The 19,762-nt window shown below is 38.0% G+C and overlaps 1 protein-coding gene across 3 annotated transcripts in view; it reads right to left on the bottom strand.

The window, feature by feature from the left end:
• The window catches only part of DPH5 (diphthamide biosynthesis 5), a 36,274-nt gene extending 19,165 nt beyond the window's left edge, over nt 1-17,109 (bottom strand). For 2 of the 3 annotated variants that reach the window (XM_023191322.3, XM_023191324.3), the window contains exons 1-4: nt 16,976-17,109; nt 16,599-16,756; nt 13,188-13,312; nt 5,258-5,366 (exon numbers count right to left, since the gene is read on the bottom strand). In XM_023191322.3, coding sequence (XP_023047090.2) covers nt 5,258-5,366; nt 13,188-13,312; nt 16,599-16,733 — 369 coding nt within the window. In that variant the 5' untranslated portion in view covers nt 16,734-16,756; nt 16,976-17,109. Of the gene's footprint in view, nt 1-5,257; nt 5,367-13,187; nt 13,313-16,598; nt 16,757-16,957 lie in introns of all 3 variants that reach the window. The other variant, XM_023191323.3, reaches the window with a different exon arrangement.
• Nucleotides 17,110-19,762: the final 2,653 nt, after the last annotated feature.

Genomic DNA, 19,762 nt, shown 5'->3' with positions numbered 1-19,762 from the left:
GCCTAGGCAAGAAGTAAAACTAAGGCCTTTTAATTTGAAGTTAAATTCTAAATCTTTTCCATTATATTTTTCCTCTACCAATTCTACCCAATATGTGTCAATTTTTATTCAACATACATATTCTAAGCCTTGTGTTAACTGACTCCCTAGACAGACAAGGTTTCTTTGGTATTTATTTATGTGCATATTTGTATGTATGTGTGTGTTTCTGCAATACCTTACAGATTCCCTAATGTGCTTCTAAGACTCTCTCTTTCAACTACACTACTCTCTCTTTTGGGAATGCCTTCTGCCCTTTTGCCTATCTAGCTAACTTCTTATAATTCATTTTTTTAACCACTTTACTGCATTATCATTCACATAACAATGACCCTTTCAAGTGAATAATTCAACACTTTTTAGTAAATTACCACGCTGTGCAACCATTGCCATACTTAGAACATTTTTCATCACCCAACTAAGACCCCTTATGTCCATTCACAGTTAATCCCTGTAATGCCCAGCCCCAAACAACCATTAATTACTTTCTGTCCCTACAGATTTGCCTTTTAGGGACACTTCATGTAAACAGAATCAAATACATGGTCTTCTATGTCTGGCTTCTTTCATTTAACATACATGTACTTAATATCTACCCCATGACTTTAACTCTTCCCAAGACATTAGTAGAGCCTTCAAGGCAACATCCATACCCTCAAGAGTCTAGGAGTAAGATAAACATACTACTACTCTTCCACATAATCAATTCTATGATTAATCTATGGTCCTGAAAGCACAGGAAAACTGGCACAGGGCTCTTAGTGAAAGGAGGCAACTGCTCTAGCAATGACAAGTTTAACAGAACCAACCAAAGTAGGAAGCCAATTGAGCAAAAGTAATAGAAGAGTCCAGCCCTACAGACAAGTTTTTGTGGGGTACAAACCATAATAACAGTGGTAGTGAAGATGATGCATAAAGACCCCAATTCCTTTCCTAGGACTATCAGTAAGGCAGAAATGGCTCTCTACATCTCCCCAAATCTCAATTCTCTTAATAGAAAATGCTCCTAAATTCACTTTCTAAATCTTCTCTTATGCCCTACTCCATACAGTACAAGCCACCATCATCTTTCCTCTAAATGTCTATAATTAGCCTCGTAATTGACTTCCTCAATTCCAATCTTGCCTGGCAGTAATTCAATCTTCACGTATTGGACAAAGATTATGTTTTAAAAAATTTATCAGATCAAGTATTTCTATTGCTTAAAACCCTTCAATGTCAATCTATGTCACTTACGTTAACATCTAAACTCCTAATGTTGGATGAGAGTCTAGTGATCCAGCCCTGTCCACCTATCCAACCTCAAGTCGCTCTTCCCCTTGCCTGCTACGGTCCAACAGCCTTTCCTTGATTCCTTTAACAAGCCAAGCTCATTCTCACTTCAGGACCTTTGTACCGACTATTCCCTCTGTATAGAATATGCTGGTTCCTTCTTGATTCATATCTAATCTTAAATGTCACTTTCTTAGAGATACCTCCCCGACCTCAGTAGTGACTTAGTCACTCTCTAAATACCAGTCTACTTGAATTTCTTATACTTACCAATATCTAATATTTATCATTTTATTGTTGTTGTCCCTTCTGCCCACTAAAATAGAAGCTCTTTGAGAGCAGGGACCCTATTGGTCAAGTTTATCACTGTATCCAAAGGCACTTAGAAAAATAAGTAAGTTAACAGTATTTGTTGAATGAATGGATCACTATTCTCCTTAAAGATTTCTAACTTGGAAGCCTCTAATACACTTTTTATTTTACAAGGAAATTTTTCATCAGGAATATGGAGTTTGTAGTAGATAATTTTATTTTATGGCAAGCCTATAAGATAGTGCATATCAACTGGCTGTGTATGTGAATTTCTGTGTGTATGAAGGAGTGTTAGATAGTTAAACGACTATTTTTACCATCATAGTGATAAACAAAAATTTTCTGTTGGCTAATAAAACTACAAAGGTAATGAACAAATACTCAGTGGCTGATTCTGAACTGTGCATCTTATTTCTTTAGAAAACAACAAAAACAACAGAATAGTTCAAAGGGGGTTGATATATTGATAGCTGAAAAGTCTGCCTATTTCTAGGTTAGAAATTTCACACTGCTACTCTTTAAGACAAAGACGTTAGAAAGCATATATGGTTCAGGTTTGTCACAACATACAAAGTATATTTCTGTTCAATAACTTGATGACTGTTTTTGAACTCATGGAAAGCTCTTTCATGGAGATGACAGAATGCCTTTTCACAGTGGTTCTCACTTCCCATTAAAAAATTGAGCAAGAGCGCATGGCAAGATAACCCCTCAACAGCCTACATTTAACAAGTGTATACTGGGAATTAAAAACCTACTCTTCCAATCCTGCCATGTCAAATGAAAGATAATACAGTTCTCTCACTTTCTAAGTTTTTAATTTGTCTAGGTTGGTGGTTCTCAAAGTATGGTACCTGTAGCAATAGCTTCAGCATCATCTGAGAATTTGTTAGAAATATAAATTCTCAGACCCCATCCCAGATCTACTATATCAGAAAGTCTGAAGATGAAGCCTAGCAACCTGTCTTACAAGCCTTCCAGGTGATTCTAATAAATACTAAAGTCTGAGAACCATAGATTTAGGTTATTGTTTCTTCCATAAGCACTAATCCAAATAGTAAAGAGAAAAAGGCCAGCTATTATAAGGAAGAAGACTTTGTCGAAGTACTTGCATTATGCAGGATATCTATACATTTATTTTAAAATTTAAGTGTTACGCATATGATTTGTAATGCTTTTTATATTAGAAAACTATATAAAATGAATCAATAATTACCTCTTCTGATATGAATTTCAGTGGTACAAGAAGTATATCTTCATGGAAATGTCATCACTATATAAGACAGAACCTAGAAAGGCACCTCCTGTTTCTCACACAAATAGTCGTTTCATATCCAGATTAGATAATAAAACTAAGCTGGGGGGAAAATGGCGTGTGGCTGTTTAGAGAAATCCCACACACAATTGTGAGAAAGTTTTTCGAAAAATAATATATTCTATATGGATATGACTGTAGGTGCTTATATGAAGACTGCTAATTCTCACAGTAAATTCCCACTCAAATACCTTCACCCATTTTAGACATAAGAACAATTACACTTTACCTATCAGTGTGGAGGATCAGAAGGACAGGATCACCCAGGTTTAGTTTTAACCAGTCTATAAAACAGATTTACAAGTGATGTGTTCTATTTTTATGCTTAATAAAGAAGCAAAAAAAAAAAAAAATTAAAAATAGCTATAATTTAGAGCAAAATATGATGGAGAAAGGGTTAGTTAACTTTCTTTACAGGACATAAAATTATATGAAATATGATAAAAATGTATGTTCTATTAGCTTAAGGTTTACACATCTTTATTTATCAAATGATAATTTCTCTCCTTTTTTTCTTTCTTCTAGCAGTTATCAATTCTTTCTTTTTTTTTTTTTTGAGATGGAGTTTTCAATCTTGTCGCCCAGGCTGGAGTGCAATGGTGCCATCTCGGCTCACTGCAACCTCCGCCTTGCATGCTGGGGTGATTCTCCTGCCTCAGCCTCCCCAGAAGCTGGGATTACAGGTGCCTGCAACCACGCCCATCTAATTTTTGTATTTTTAGTAGAGATGGGGTTTCACCATGTTGGCCAGGCTGTTCTCGAACTTCTGACTTCAGGTGATCCACCCGCCTCGGCCTCCCAAAGTACTGGATTACAGGCGTGAGTCACCATGCCCAGCCATCAGTTATCAATTCTTAAAAGGCAGCACTGTCACAAGCTTGTCCAGTCCGCCTTATTTTGTGGTTGTTTTTCTGTTTTGTTTTGTTTTAGGCTTTTAGCAGCCTGAAGCCTTGGTTTTTAGTTTCTGTCTCTAGTGATAAGCAGAAAAGAGGGATGAGGAAGGGGCTTTACTGGCTCAACCAGCAACAGAAACTAAGATTTCTCTCCCTTGGACACCCACAGAAGGGAAGAATACTGGACTAGGGATCAAGAGTCTTAGCTCCATCTATGCTACCACCTACCTGAATGATCTTGGGAACATATTCTGGCATCATTTTCTCCATCCCTATAGCATTCTTTGTAGCGCTAACACTTGATGGTTTTATGAACAGCATTCAACTTACTCCAACACAGAAATGTTCAGAAGGGTTTCAAAATGTAAAAAAAGACTTGAATGGGCAAGGTTTTTCAAAAGTATGCATTTTGGGCAAAAAAGATAGCAAAATTCCATGCTAATTTAAACATAACAACTAAGAGCAAGTGGTGAACACTGTCAGGTCAATCATTTATACTTTTTCTCTAGTTCTTCACAAACACAGGCAACATTTTGACATAAAGAGCCAGTATTAGTCAATTAAATTGAACTATTCTCTCCAAGTTATACAGAAAATATCATCCTCTAAAGCTATAGACATAGAACTGATGCTATAGACATAGAACTGATGCTAACATATCTTCTTGAAAGTATCTATTTTTAAATTATGCGTTTCAGGAAGACACACTGGGGAATACTTTATTTCACAGATTCTAAGATGCATGTTGTTTTCCTGTTATGATATATCTGAAAATAGGACTATGTCTTAACAATCGATGATGTCTTAAAACCACTGTTAGCCAAGCAGCAGTCATAGTTGTCATGGATTATCCATGTGTGAACATCAGAATACAAACACCAAGCTTGGAAAATGAATGTCAGTAGCTAAGAAGTAAATCTTGGAAACAATTGTGGGGCACTCTAACCCCTCAGAACCAAGACTGTTGGACACAAAAATGACTAACTTTACACATCAATAACTGCAAATCCGGTTTAAAAGCTTACATCCCTGGCATTTAGCTTTTATACTGATTCTATTAAGAAATGCAGCATCGCAATGCTCTTGACAGCACACAAAACAATACTGTATGAAAAATCATGGGCCTCGACAATGATGAGTAAGTCATTTGGGTTAGTTTATATTTTCCTTTTTATGTAAGTACAAGTTGGATATAAGGTTAAAACAATTTTCTAGTTAAATCTAAATGTTCTACTCCAATAAGGTGGAAAACCTAGCATAAAAAAATTAGTGTTAAAAAATTCAGAATATGTATATACTAAGTAGTCTAGTATCAAATAATAGTATGTTTTATGATTCATAAAATACAAATAAATGTATTTTCAATTTGTGGAAAAATAAAACCTTTTTGTTTAATTCCACTGAAAAACCTCCTTTGTTGCATTACCTGTAAACCACAGCAGCCTACAGCATTCATTATGGAGGCATTGTGAATAACTCTATAAGGAATTCCCAGCTTTGTTGCTCTTAGAACAAGATCGCTGTGTGTTGTAGCCCTGTAGTGAGAAAAGATTAGATTGGATTAAAGCAAACAACACCTTCAAGACAGTAAAGCTATAATATTTACTGAGTTCATGTCAATTAAAGAGACAGGAGCACTGCATTTCTTCAAATTCTTCTACACACCTGCATAAGGCTTTCATCTGAGCTTTTTAGCAAGAAAATGCAAGACTAAACATGCCCTTCAAAATGTTGAGTTGCTACTATAACACTCCGAAAGCAGCCTTGGCAGCTACTTAAAGGGACCTTTACTTGCCCTTTGTCCTGTAAATATCTGAAAAAGACACCTATGAAATATAAGCTCAGCAACTTAACTCTTGAGCAGCAATTCTTAAGCTCTTTGGTCTCAGAGCCCTTTTAAATTCTTAAAATTACTGCTCTAAAATTCTAAATTAGGGCACAACTAGAATCACTGCTCTATTTTGAAGGCTTTTTGTATTTAAAATATAAGGCAGAATATACAGATATATCATGAAAATACTGCAAGTTTGGGTCAAGATAACCACAATAATGTAAATATCAAAATATAGTCAGCCACATTAATTATTTTGGTTTCTTATACATATAAAAGTTATGTTTATACTAAACTGTAGTCTGTTAAGTGTGTAATAGCATCATGTCTAGAAAATGTGCACATCTTAGTTTAAAAATACTTTATTGCTAAAAAATGCTAACAGTCATCTGAGCCTCCAGTGAGTTGTAATCTTCTTGCTAGTGGATGGTCTTGCCTCTATGTTGATGGCTGCTAACCGATCAGGGTGGTGGTTGCTGAAGATGGGGGTGGCTGTGACAATTTCTTAAAATAAAACAATGAAATTTGCTGCATTGATTGACTTTTCCTTTCATGAAAGATTTCTCTGTAGCATGCAATGTTGTGTGATACCATTTTACCCACAGTGGAACCTCTTTCAAAATTGGAGCCAATCTTCTCAAATCCTGCCAGTAATCTAATCAACTAAGTTTATGTAATATTCTAAATCCTTTGTTGTCATCTCAGCAATGTTCACAGCATCTTCATCAAGAATAGATTTCATCTCATGAAACCACTTTCTTTGCCCGTCCTTAAAAAGCAACTCTTCATCTGTTCAAGTTTTATCCTAAGATTGGAGTACTTCTGTCATTTCTTCAGACTCCACTTCTAATTCTAGTTCTCCTGCTATTTCTACCATATCTACAGTTACTTCCTGCAATGAAGTCTTGAAGTCCTCAAAGTCATTCATGAGGGTTGGAATCAACCTCTCCCAAACTCCTAATAATGTGGATATTTTTACCTCTTCTCATGCATCATGAATACTTTAAATGACATCTAGAATGGTGAATCCTTTCTGGAAGTTTTTCAATTTACTTTGCCCAGACTCATCAGAGAAATCACTATCTAGGGCAGCTATAGCCTCACAAAATGTATTTCTTAAATAAAAAGACTTGAAAGTCAAAATTACTCCTTAATCCATGAGCTGTAGAATAGATGTTGGGTTAGCAGGCATAAAAACAACAGTAATCATCTTGTACACTGCCTGAGCTCTTGGGTGACCAAGTGCATTGTCAATGAGCAATAATGTTTTGAAAGAAATCTATTTTTTTGAGCAGCAGGTCTCAAGGGTGGGTTTAAAATATTCAGTGAACCATGCTGTAAACAGATGTGCTGTCATTCAGGTTTTCTTGTTCCACTTACAGTACACAGGGAGAACAGATTTAGCTTAATTCTTACAGGCCCTAGGATTTTCATAAGGTTATATACATGAGCAATGGCTTCAACCTAGAGTCACCAGCTGCATTAGCACTACCAAGAGTTAGCCAGTCCTTTTAAGTCCGGCATTCACTTCTCCTCTCTAGCAATTAAAGTCCTACAAGGCATCCTCTTCCAATAGAAGGCTGTTTCATCCACATTGAAAATCTACTGTGTAGTGATTCATCAGTTATCTTAGCTAGACCTTCTGGATAACTTGTTTCCACATTTGTTATCCATAAAAGCTCACACATTTATGTTATAGAGACAACTTTTTTCCTTAAACTTCATGAACCAATCTCGGCTAGCTTGGAACTATTTTTCTGCAGCTTCCTCACCCCTGTCAGCCTTCACAGATTTGAATAGAGTTTGGGCCTTGCCCTGGATTCGACTTTAGCTTAAGGGAATATTGTGGCGGACTTGATCTTCTATACAGAACACCAAAACTTTCTCCCTATCAGCAATAAGTGTGTTTTACTTCCTTAGCATTTGTGCATTTGTAAGAGTAGCACTTTTAATCTCCTTTAAGAACTTTTCTGGCCGGGCACGGTGGTTCACGCCTGTACTCCCAGCACTTTGGGAGGCCGAGGCAGGCGGATCACGAGATCAGGAGATCGAGACCATCCTGGCTAACGCAGTGAAACCCCGTCTCTACTAAAAATACAAAAAGTTAGCCGGGTGTGGTGGCGGCTGCCTGTAGTCCCAGCTACTCGGGAGGTTAAGGCAGGAGAATGGCGTGAACCCGGGAGATGGAGCTTGCAGTGAGCCGAGATCGCACCACTGCACCCCAGCCTGGGTGACAGAGTGAGACTCCTTCTCAAAAAAAAAAAAAAAAAAAAAAGGACTTTTCCTTTGCATACATAACTTGGCTGTTTGATGAAAAAGGCCTAGTTTTCAGCCTATCTTGGCTTTCTTTTTCGAGACAGAGTCTCGCTATGTCACCCAGGCTGGAGTGCAGTGGAGCAATCTTGGCTCACTGCAACCTCCACCTCCCGGGTTCAAGCAATTCTCCCTACCTCAGCCTCCCGAGTAGCTGGGATTACAGGCACCCGCCACCATGCCCAGCTAATTTTTGTATTTTTTAGTAGAGACGGGGTTTCGCCATGTTGGCCAGGCTGATCTTGAACTACTGATTTGAGGTGATCTGCCTGCTTCAGTCTCCCAAAATGCTGGTATCACAGGTGTGAGCCACTGCACCCAGCCTCTTGGCTTTCTATCTGTCTTCCTCACTAACCTTAATCATTTCTAGCTTTTGATTCAAAGTGAGAGACATGTGACTCTTTCACTTGAACACTTTGAGGTCATTGTAGGGTTACTAATTGGCTTAACTTCAATATTTGTATCTCTGGTAAAAGGGAGGCCCAAGGAGACACAGAGAGAGTTGGGGGAATGGCTGGTTGGTGGGAGCAGTCAGAACACACACAACATTTATCAATTAAGTTCACCATTGTATATGTGCTTGGTTTGTGGCAACCCAAAGCACAATAGTAACATCAAAGATCACTGATCACAAATCACCATTAACAGACGTAATAATGAAAAAGGTTGAAATATCACAATAATTGCCAAAATGTGACACAGAGACAGGAAGTGAGAACATGCTGTCAGAAAAAAATGGCACCAACAGGATTGCTCAATGCAAAGTTGCCACAAACCTTCAATTTTTAAAAAATGCAATGTATGTGAAATGAAATAAAGCAAAACACAATAAAACAAGGTATGCCTGAGAATAAATTTTCACAGCTTGTCACTCAGTCTTTATATGAGAGTTCTATCTCATATAATATTGGATTTTGTATCTGTCTAGCATTTTATTTATAACTTTTCATTTGGTTACTGTGTATAATTAGGATGTATGTATGCAAATGTACATGTGTGTGCATATTTGACCTGCTGTCTTTCCTTTTTTAAGATAAATCTCAAGATTATAAGTAGGTAGATTAAAGACAGAATATAGATAAACATGAACACAGTGAAATGTAACCCCTTATCAATTTAGAACTGCATTTTAAAGACATTTTTCCCTCTTGATAAAAATTCCAGGCCCTACTGGGTAAAGCAACATTAGCATGTCTGAGAAACCACATGCAAACAAGCAGAACCTGTCAACTGGTCAATGCATACTAAGTAGGAAGATCAAGGGCTTTCACCCCATGAAGCAGTCAGATATATATTAACAAATGCCCACCAAGGAAGCTTGTTTTTAATCACATACATAAAATAAAACTAGTGTGAAACATAATCATTAATTTGATTTCAAATAAGCTTTAAAAAAAAATGAATATCAATTATAAAGAATTTTTTAAAATATCACCTTCAACAGAATCTCACTACTTAACATTAAGAGTAAAGAAAACTAAATTAGTTACTTGGTGAGTTATTTAAGTACATGAAAAAGAAAAACTGGTTCAAAATTACATCTCTATCACAAGTTTATTTAAAATGAGTAGACACATACATACACACACATACATTTACTATTTCTAGGTATATGGCTCTATCTAAAATCATACATGTGTATATGTATGTATGCTCAGAAATAGCAATAAATCTGTCTGTAATAATATGCTTGTTACTTGAAATTGTTCTAAAGGCAATTTCAAAAAAGGAGACCCAAAAATGTTTTGATTAATGGAATCGATAAAAGTACACAAAGGTGGCCAATTTGAACACAGAAAATTTGATTTTTTTTTTTTTTTTTTGAGACAGAGTCTTGCTCTGTTGCCCAGGCTGGAGTGCAGTGGCACAATCTCAGCTCACTGCAACCTCCACCTCCCAGGTTCAATCAATTCTTCTGCCTCAGCCTCCCGAGTAGCTGGGATTATGGGATTACAGGCACCTGTCACCACACCTGGCTAATTTTTTGTATTTTTAGTAGAGACGGGGTTTTGCCATGTTGCCCAAGCTGGTTTCGAACCCCTGAGCTCGGACAATCCACCCACGTCAGCCTCCCAAAGTGCTGCGATTACAAGCATGAGCCACCACGCCAGCCGGTATGTTTGTTTTAAATGTTATAGTGCCTCCCTTTTTGAAGTAAGTATGGCTGGTGGTCCAGAAATTCAGTAATGTTTGCAATAATATAGTGAAAATGATGTTTTCATGAACTATGGAAGCACTAACAATTGGCACTATCCTTTTGAAAAATAATTGATAATATGCTTTTTGCTAGAAAATCTCCATGTCTACACTTTTTGATATTTTATTCCTAAAAAACCTATTTTGGAGGATCTACTATAAGGAAACAATCTAAAATATGGGGATAAAGAAGTGGGAGGGAGGAAGGTATCATATACATAAATTTATACGTGACAGCTTTATTTATATTGAAGAAAAATGGACTAATAATAATGCTGAGATTGATTTTATAGTTATTAGGTGCCAAGCACTGTTCACATTCATTACATGGAATGGAAGCAGTCAAAAAGCCTACATCAGGATATATTATCTGTACATGTATGCCACTAAGGAAAAGGCATACAACATAGGGATAAAAATTATGTATTCATTATAATAATATAGTTACAGAGCATATTGATATACAGAATGGAATAATAAAACAGAATCATCATTAGAAACAGTGTGTTTAATAAAGACTTCTTATGCAGAGATTTAGGGATAGAATGTTTGAGACTATCAACTATCATAATGATTAAGTTCTATTGATTTAGTATCTTTTTGGACTCATTTACTTTCTTTGTGTGATCTATTTCCATATTCCTTTCAGTAATCTGGGTAAAAGAACAAAGATGAGACTACATGAACTTACTTTACTATGACTTTTAATTGTCTTCAAGAACTTCATATTGTTGGAGATGGACAGTGCTGATAATTGCACAACAATGTGAATGTACTTAGCATGCCACTGAACTGTACATTAAAATGGTTAAAATGACACATTTTGTCATGTGTCATTATTTTAAAAATATTGAAAAAAAGAATTTAAGATTCAGCATCTTAAACAATCTTCTCTTTTTATATATTTTATTTAAATAAGAAGGGGTCTTAAAATTAAATAAGGGATATTTTTTGCTGATATCTAAGAATTTCAATCCCTTGCTGCCTTCTATATTCCTTACCTGATTTCTCCTCCATTTAATCCACTCAAATTCCAATTAAAATTACACATTCCTCACCATGCCATTTTCAACTATTACATCCTAACAATAATATGCTGTTAAATAAAAAATAACTGCAGTACAGTAAATATTCCTTAAATCTGAATTTAAACACAAGGTTATATATGATGAATCACTGAGAAAGAGCAAATTAAAGGATTTTAAAATGAAAAAAAAAAGGCACTCCTGAATAAAACAGGAATGAAGCAGGTAGCATCTGAGCTGTATACTAATTTTATAGTACAATTAGGTATAATTAGGAACTGAGAAGAACTGTTTTAAGGAAAAAGCTTGAGCAAAGAAATGGGGGAAGAATATTATAAAACACTTATGAAATAGAAAGTTGCACAATTTGGTTCTAGCATAGCAGTTAAAGAGTAGCTAGAGAAAAAAGAAAGACTTCAAGATTTAAGGCCATGAGAAGTCACTGAAGGTTTTTGAGAATGGGAGCAATTACATTAAGGTACTTTCTCTGTACCTCAGTTTTTTCATTTATATGAGCATTCTTCCTTCCACCTTTCTCCTGACCCACCCCATAATCTCTATCTGTTGAACCCTACCCAGACCCAGCTCAGGTTCCAACTCCTCCATAAAACCACCACTAATGAACTCCAAACATCGTGTCTTTAAATTCATACACATACTTCTATCCTCATCTTACAGTCAAACTTTCAGTATTATATTGAAGCTATTCAGTCTTTCCTTTTTGAAACCGTCTCTTTTCCTGGCTTCTATGACAACATACTCTCTTGCTTTTTCTCCCTCCTCCTCTGGCTCTAGGTACACGATGAAATTCCAAGGTTTCCTAGGGCTATCCTAGGTCCTCTTCTTTTCCCATTCTTCTCTCCTAAGCTGATTCTATTCATTCCTCCAGCTTTAAACACCATAAACATACGGATGATTTTGAAAGCCATTTATCTAGGATGACCTCCCACACCCAAGCTCCAGCAGCAGCTAACTGCCTACTTGACATCTCAAAGTTAACATATTTCCAGAACCAATTCTTGTTTCTCCAAATCCTGTTCTTTACCAGTTTTCAAGTGACATTATCAACCACTCATTTATAAAGCTAGAATCCTGGGAGACAGATTTACTCCTTTCCTTTTCCTTATCTACCACATCCATCTTGGCATTCTTCTTCTAAATATGTTCCCATCTTTTTCTCTTTTCCACCGAAAACATTCCTGCCTCCCTGAAATCCATTTACCTAAGCATTTAGAGTGATTTTTTAATGCTAATCAGATTTTGACTTTTTCTGCTTTGAATCCTGCAAAGGTTTACCACTGTATTTAAATTAAATTCCTAGCCCCTGCAAGGTCTTACATGGTCCTTATGTTCCTTAAATCTGTGATATAAATCTCAGGTAACCAGCTGTAGACAAAGAACTCTTCTGTTTGACTTGACATTAGAGATTGATGACGCTTGACTAGGCAGTAGATGCCCATCTTCATGGTAATGACAAACAACAGGGTTCCCAATGGGTATAAGAAATTGAATCAGAGACTTGATAAAAGATAAATTCAAAGCAAGCAAAGTGATGGCAGTATTGCCAAATAGTAGATGATTACAAAAGGGAAAAAAAAACCCAGGACAAAATAAGTCAAAGATGCTTGAAATTATCAGCAGCAAATAGCAGGCATGACTTTTGATAATGTAATGAACTGTAATGAACTATTTAATAATGATATACCAGTTAAGGCATTTGTTGCCCTACATGACCTTCTAAAACAGCAGAAGCAATGATACAAACTTTACAGTTGACACTTGATAATACAGTGATACAAATGATGATATATTTACCAAGTAGCTTTTCTTCATTAATCTCAAAGATCATAAAAGTTTAAACTACAACATTTTAGATAGAGCTTAAGTAAATAGAGTTCCTGGCAGGTAAGTTTTAAATGCAATAGAATAATTCTTACTGATTAAAAGAAAGTAAATGAGTTAAAAACTCAAAACTATCTGCTTTGACTTACCCAAACGGATCACCAACCACAAGGAACGCAACATCACTGATATCAGCATCCTTTAAAATATTATCTGCTTCTTGTTCCACTTCTTCTCTATCAGCAAGAATCAATTTTCTTCCGTAAAACTCTTCCTACAGATATAAGTCCAATATCAAGATAAAGGGACAGCAGGTGACCATTCTAACACACACACACACACACACACACACTGTTTGGGACTGGTGCATATCTTGGCAACCACCCAAACACAGATTGTTCAATACAACTCATCAGTGAGGCAGTACTTTATATCATGTTGTAATTAAACTCTGTCTTTGGGGCTGTCTTAATATCCCAAAGGAGACAGACCTCTTAACATCTGAGGCTTTTTGCATTTTTAATTTATTTCTAAATTGGGTTCTAAAAGCCAAGCAGAACACTGTAGGATGAATACAGAATATGTACACACATGAGCCCTACTTCAGAAACATGATGTAATATGGAATAAATATATTAAACAATAAGTTTAAACAAACATGGTTTAGCTTTTATTAAATTTTCAGTGGTTAAACATATGGAAACTCAGCTAAAAAAGAAAGGCAGCACCAATGAGAAACAATAGAAAATTAGCTGTTTACAGAACCAGTGAACATTCCTACATGAATGCAGAAGATAGTAATTTAAAAGTATATTCCTTGGTTTCTGCTAAAAAGGCAGAGTTGCAGGAGCAATAACTGAATTCTAAATATGTAGGAAGTTTGCAAACAAACTGCTTTCTGATTTAATTCCCTACAGCTCAACTCTAGAGAACAAATCCAGTAGAGAGTGAGCTAGTAAGCTGGTAGTCATCTAAGAGCGGTTACAGGCTGTTACGCAAGATCATGAATCCTTTTTTTTTTTTCATCTCATCAGCCAGTACAGAATGAAGGAGCATGAATCTTAAAACTGATTTCCTGAGAAGTAATAAGTAATTCAAATGGAGTAAAACTGGATGCATAGATAAATAATACAGTTTCTTACATACTGAGAACTTTGAGTGAGTTATTAAAAGTTATAAGGATTGCTGTAGTGCAATGGTATCTGGTACTCAACAATATCTGTCAAACAAAGGAGTACATGAACAAATTATTAAGCAGGGCAGGATCCAGCATTGACCATTTTGCTTGAATCCTACCTTCTCTGTAGGTGTTCTGTGAAGTTACACTTTGTGTAGCTATTATCTATCCTTAAGAATACAGAGACGGCCAGGCGCGGTGGCTCAAGCCTGTAATCCCAGCACTTTGGGAGGCCGAGGCGGGCGGATCACGAGGTCAGGAGATCGAGACCATCCTGGCTAACACGGTGAAACCCCGTCTCTACTAAAAAATACAATAAACTAGCCGGGTGAGGTGGTGGGCACCTGTAGTCCCAGCTACTCGGGAGGCTGAGGCAGGAGAATGGCGTGAACCCGGGAGGTGGAGCTTGCAGTGAGCTGAGATCTGGCCACTGCACTTCAGCTTGGGCGACAGAGTGAGACTCCATCTCAAAAAAAAAAAAAAAAAAAAGAATACAGAGACACAGTACAGTGTAGAGGTCAAGAGTGGCAGACCTCGGCTGGGTGCAGTGGCTCTCAACTATAATCCCAGTACTTTGGAGGCCGAGGTAGGTGGATCACCTGAGGTCAGGAGTTCGAGACCAGCCTGGCCAACATGGTGAAATCTCATCTCTACTAAAAATACAAAAATTAGCCAGGCGCAATGGCACACGCCTATAATCCCAGCTACTCAGGAGTCTGAGACAGGAGAATTGCTTGGATTCCCACTTGACAAATGAAGAAACTGAGGTTCAGAGAAGTTTGGAAATGTGACCATTGACAATTTCTATTTCTGAACACTTTTGTGCCACGTACCATAGCTAAGAACCTATGCTAAGACCTATGCTCAACACTTAAAGTAGGTGGTTTTTACCCCATTTAGAAAAGTCACTAAAGTTAAAGGACTTGTCCAAGGTCACAATAACATGTAACAAAGCTAAGATAAAACTTTATCCAAATTTTCCTCTGTGCCATCCCCTGATATGTCATTCTATCAAACTGCTGTTTTGTTATTTGTCTCTCTTTTCTTGATGGTATTAAGTTCCTTCTACTTTTCCTTAATCATGGATTAGAGAGGTACATTTCTATCATTCTGAGCTTAGATATTTTGGTTCTATCCTAAGAGTGAAAAAATGAGGAAAAAAAAAATTTTTTTAAATGAAAGCTGGTCTTAGGCTGGGTGTGGTCACTCATGCCTACATAATCCCAGCACTTTAGGAGGCTGAGGCAGGCGGATCGCTAGAGTCCAGGAACCTGTGACCAGCCTGGGCAACATGGCAAAAACCTGTCTCTACAAAAAATACAAAAAAGTTAGCTGGGCATGGTGGCACCCACCTGTAGTCCCAGCTACTCAGGAGGTTGAGGTGGGAGGATACTAGAGTCCAGGAGGTTGAGGCTGCAGTGAGCCATGACGGCACCACTGCACCCCAGCCTGGGCAACAAAGAAAGACTTACTTTCTCTCTCTCTCCACGTATATGTATATATCAAAGTTGGTCTTTACACACAACTTTTATTTAAATGCATGGCCAATTCAAGTAGCAGTTCTTAATTCCTTCTTCAAGATGTTAAAGGAATCTAAGGCCTAAAAATTTTAAGTCAATTTTTTGTTTGGAAGACAGGACAAAGACAATTCTAAAAATCTACTCTCTTCTCCCATAACATATGTATTAATCATTTGATTTACATTCTACTTAGAGTTTGACAATGAATCTGAAGTTGACCCTTCCCCCAAATTTACTGGGCCCTTATGAGGGCCAACTAAATGTATAATACACTAACAAATATTCTGGTTACTTAGTGTATACTCATATAACTGTATACTCATACATTTGTATGTATTAAGTCCAGGCTCACTCAGTGTATACAAGTGTATCAGTATAAGCCTTATTGGGAGATAGTCTATTTAAGGTAAGATCTCTCTGGATATGATACAAAAAGGCAATCGCCATTCCCTATGGACATACTTCAAAGGGGGAAGCTTTCAGCTTGGTTTCTGAATATATAACCAACTCATTAAGGCTGTGTCAGCACCTCATTAGCACTCAACTCAGAAAGGATTTCTTGACTATCTCATGAAATAAGGGGTTTTGATAACTACCCCCCAAGAGTATAAAATGGCTTTCCTATTTACTGGAGAAAGCCACCAAATTAGACTTGTAAAATAGGACAAAGCACCCTTTCATTTTCCAAGTCACTTGGTTGGTGTATAATTTCCATTTTTTTGCTCCTCAGATCATTAATGAACAAAGGATGCGTTTCAAAGAGTTTAAACAAGCAGACTTGAAAATTCTGTTCAGCTTTGTGTATGAAAATCAGATGTTAGATAGCTTTCTTCCCAGGAGGCTGGGGAACCCTCAGCACCTACCAAGGCTTCCTTCCCTACAGTCAGGACTGAGGTGTAGGCTTCTAGATACACTCGACTGCAGCGTCTAACAGCTTCCAGGCCCTTGACTGTGATGTCCTTGGCATCTCCCAGGCCCAAGCCGATGAGATAAAGCATTTCAAACTTCAGGAGAAGAGAGACTGCAAGACGAAGTGGACAGAAAAACCGTCAGTTACACCGAGGACACCTAAAATCTAGTGATGAACACGAAGGTGACAACCAAAGTAGCACAAGAGAAGCGGCAAGTCACAAGGAGGGGTTTGGGAACCTTATGTCACTCTTAAGGACTGGGATAAGAAGTTTTAAACAACCCTACCACTTTTACCGCTTGTTACACAAACCTAGGAGCAGCCAATTACCCGCTGACAGAATCGTAGCTAGTTCCCTGGCCTTTCCAAATTCCAAACTACCGCCTTTCCGCAGAAGGAACTACCAAAGCGCCGGCTCCGTTCACCGCAAGGACCCACGCCGCCGGCCTCACCTACGGTGCCGCAAAATGCTGGTGCCTTTACTGCACTTTACGACTAGCGGGAGGGGGCCGGGCTAGCCTCTAGTGGGCTGCGGAGACTAGACCCCCGCTCCACAGGTAGAAACCCGTCGGCCGCTGGGGCAGGGCGGCGAAAGATCAGTCGGCCGAGAGGAGTCCGTGGAGCACCCCTTTCATTGTTCCAGGGAAAGGATCGGGCGTGCTCATGAATCCCCTAACCCATGGCTTAAACACCCGCTTCCTAAGCCTGGGTAAGTGCAGTAGCTCGTTGCCGGAGAGGAGCCACGTGGGAGAAAGTCTGGAGGGGCCCTGCGTCCTACTCCTCCTCTCCAGAAACTGGGAGGGCTGGGAAGGATTTTCCTGATTTGTCCCCGGATTTGCCCGAGTGCACAGATTTTAATCCCCCCTTCTCATCCTCCTGTAGTTCAACTAGGTGTCTTCCTGGTGAAGCGTCAGATTGGCAAACCCAGCAGTGAGTGTGCTTCTGATTTCCCAACGAAGCAATGACTCCTCGGGTTTGTCCCCAAGACCTTATGCCTGGAGTGCCCCAAGGATGCTTCAGTCACCCTCAGTGTCAGGAATCCCAGATCTTCCTGTACCTAAAGAAGTGACCTTTAATAGTGCTCAGGGAGTTCAGACCTCTCAAGTGTTTCTGCCGGGGGAATTCTTATAAAGCTGTTGGTTACATGTAATTATGAACAGAGAAGATTTGTTTTGACTGAAAATGCTCTACCCAAGGTGACCTCATCCAAGTTGAAAAGACAGCTGTCATTGCTTTTCTCAGCAGGCAGTGTTAGTTTCTCAGAATTTTCCTGTTGCCTCCCCGACAGTGCCGAACTCTGCTTCCTTGAATCTTGGCTTTTTTTCATTCCCAGGTTCCATTCACATTTTTGCACTTCCTATCTATAAACTCTTCGTGGCTGGTTTTATCCCCTCTCATTAGGTTGATCTATTCCTCATGCCACATACCCCAAAAAACTCAAAATGGATCATAGATGTCAATGAAAAACCTAAACCTATACCAGAAGAAAACATAGGAGGAAATATTTGTGACCTTATTTAGGCAAATATTTCTTAGACATGATGAGAAAATGAGAAAAAATTGATAAGAAAATGAGAAATATCAAACTATTGATTTAGTTAATTCAGGGACTGCATCTTACTTGTATTCTCATCTTTAAGGTTTAGCACTATCCCTCGCATGAGAAAAAATTGATAAGTTGGACTTCAGCAAAGTAAAAATTTATGCTCTTCAAAAGACTGTTGAAGCCACATGCTGTGAAAATATTTACAAAGCATGTATCTGATGAAGGACTTGTGTCGAGAATATATAAGGAGCACTCAAAAAGCAATAATAAAACAGCTCATTGTTTAAAAATGGGCAAAAGATTTGAATAGACACCAAAGAAGATACACAAATAACAAATAATCATTTTAAAAGATCCTAAACAAACAAACAAAAAAAGATCCTAAACATCATTAGACATTAGGGAAATAAAAATTTAAATTACAATGAGCTACCACTACCCACCTATTGGAATGGCTTAAGTAAAACAAAACCCCCCAAAAACTGGCTGTTCTCTCAAAATTCCTAGTGTCTCTAATATTTTGCAGATTCAAATTTCAGCCTGCTATCCAGACTTCCTCCCTCTTGGCTTCTTGTTAACTTTCTGCTGGAAATCTTCACCTAGGTAACCCGGAGTCATATTCAACACTTCCAACGTTGAATCCATAACCTTCCCCTTCAGTTTTACTTTTCTTTCCATATTAGCTACTTGGATGGAGGCGGGGAGTGGGTGAGGACAGTATTGTCATCAACAGATTAACCCCAGCCAGACACTTGGGAGTCACCCCCACATCCAGTCTGTCCTGTCTGCCTGTATATCTCAATGGAAACCATACCCTCTGTCACCATCTTGGTTTTCAGGTCCTCATTTTGTCACTCTTGTAGCTGATCATCATGTCTCCTTCACTCAGGGGGGTCAGAGAGTTATAGTTGGTACACAATCTGAAAATATCACACCCCTTCTAGATCCTTCTGAGACCAATAGAAAGTCCAGGTTTGTTAACATACTCCACAAGATCATTCATGGTGTGGCCACTGCCTACCTTTTTAGCATCAGCTCTCTCCACTCCATACCATGAGCTTTCTCTCCAGCAATACTGAATTGCTTATAGTTCTCTGCCCACAACATGCTGCTTTGTTCCTCTATGCTGCTGCCTCATCATAGAATATTGTCTCCCATTCTCTCCTGCCTAGATCACTAATACTCATTCTTTAAGACCAAGCTCAGGAAGCCTTCCCAGAGACCCTCACCCCGCTAAGCTAATTTAGGTTTCTCCTGTTTATTACAGTATTACTCTACATATACTTACTAACCAATTTATGAGATTTTATATTTGTTCATTTGTGTTTCTTCTTTACCAAACTATTGATTTAGTTAATTCAGGGACTGCATCTTACTTGTATTCTCATCTTTAAGATTTAGCACTATCCCTCGCACATAAAGTATTAAATGTTTGTTGAATAAATCATTATTATCCACTAGTAGCTGAGTTATGTATTTTTCCATCTTTATTAAATACAGAGTATGTTTTAAATAACTACCAAAAACTCATTAATGGAATATCAAACATAAATATGCCTGTCTCAGTGCCA

Source organism: Piliocolobus tephrosceles, chromosome 1, assembly GCF_002776525.5.
Source record: "Piliocolobus tephrosceles isolate RC106 chromosome 1, ASM277652v3, whole genome shotgun sequence".
Taxonomy (NCBI): domain Eukaryota; kingdom Metazoa; phylum Chordata; class Mammalia; order Primates; family Cercopithecidae; genus Piliocolobus; species Piliocolobus tephrosceles.
Note: the sequence above shows the minus strand (reverse complement) of the source record. Positions and strands in the feature narration are given on the sequence as shown.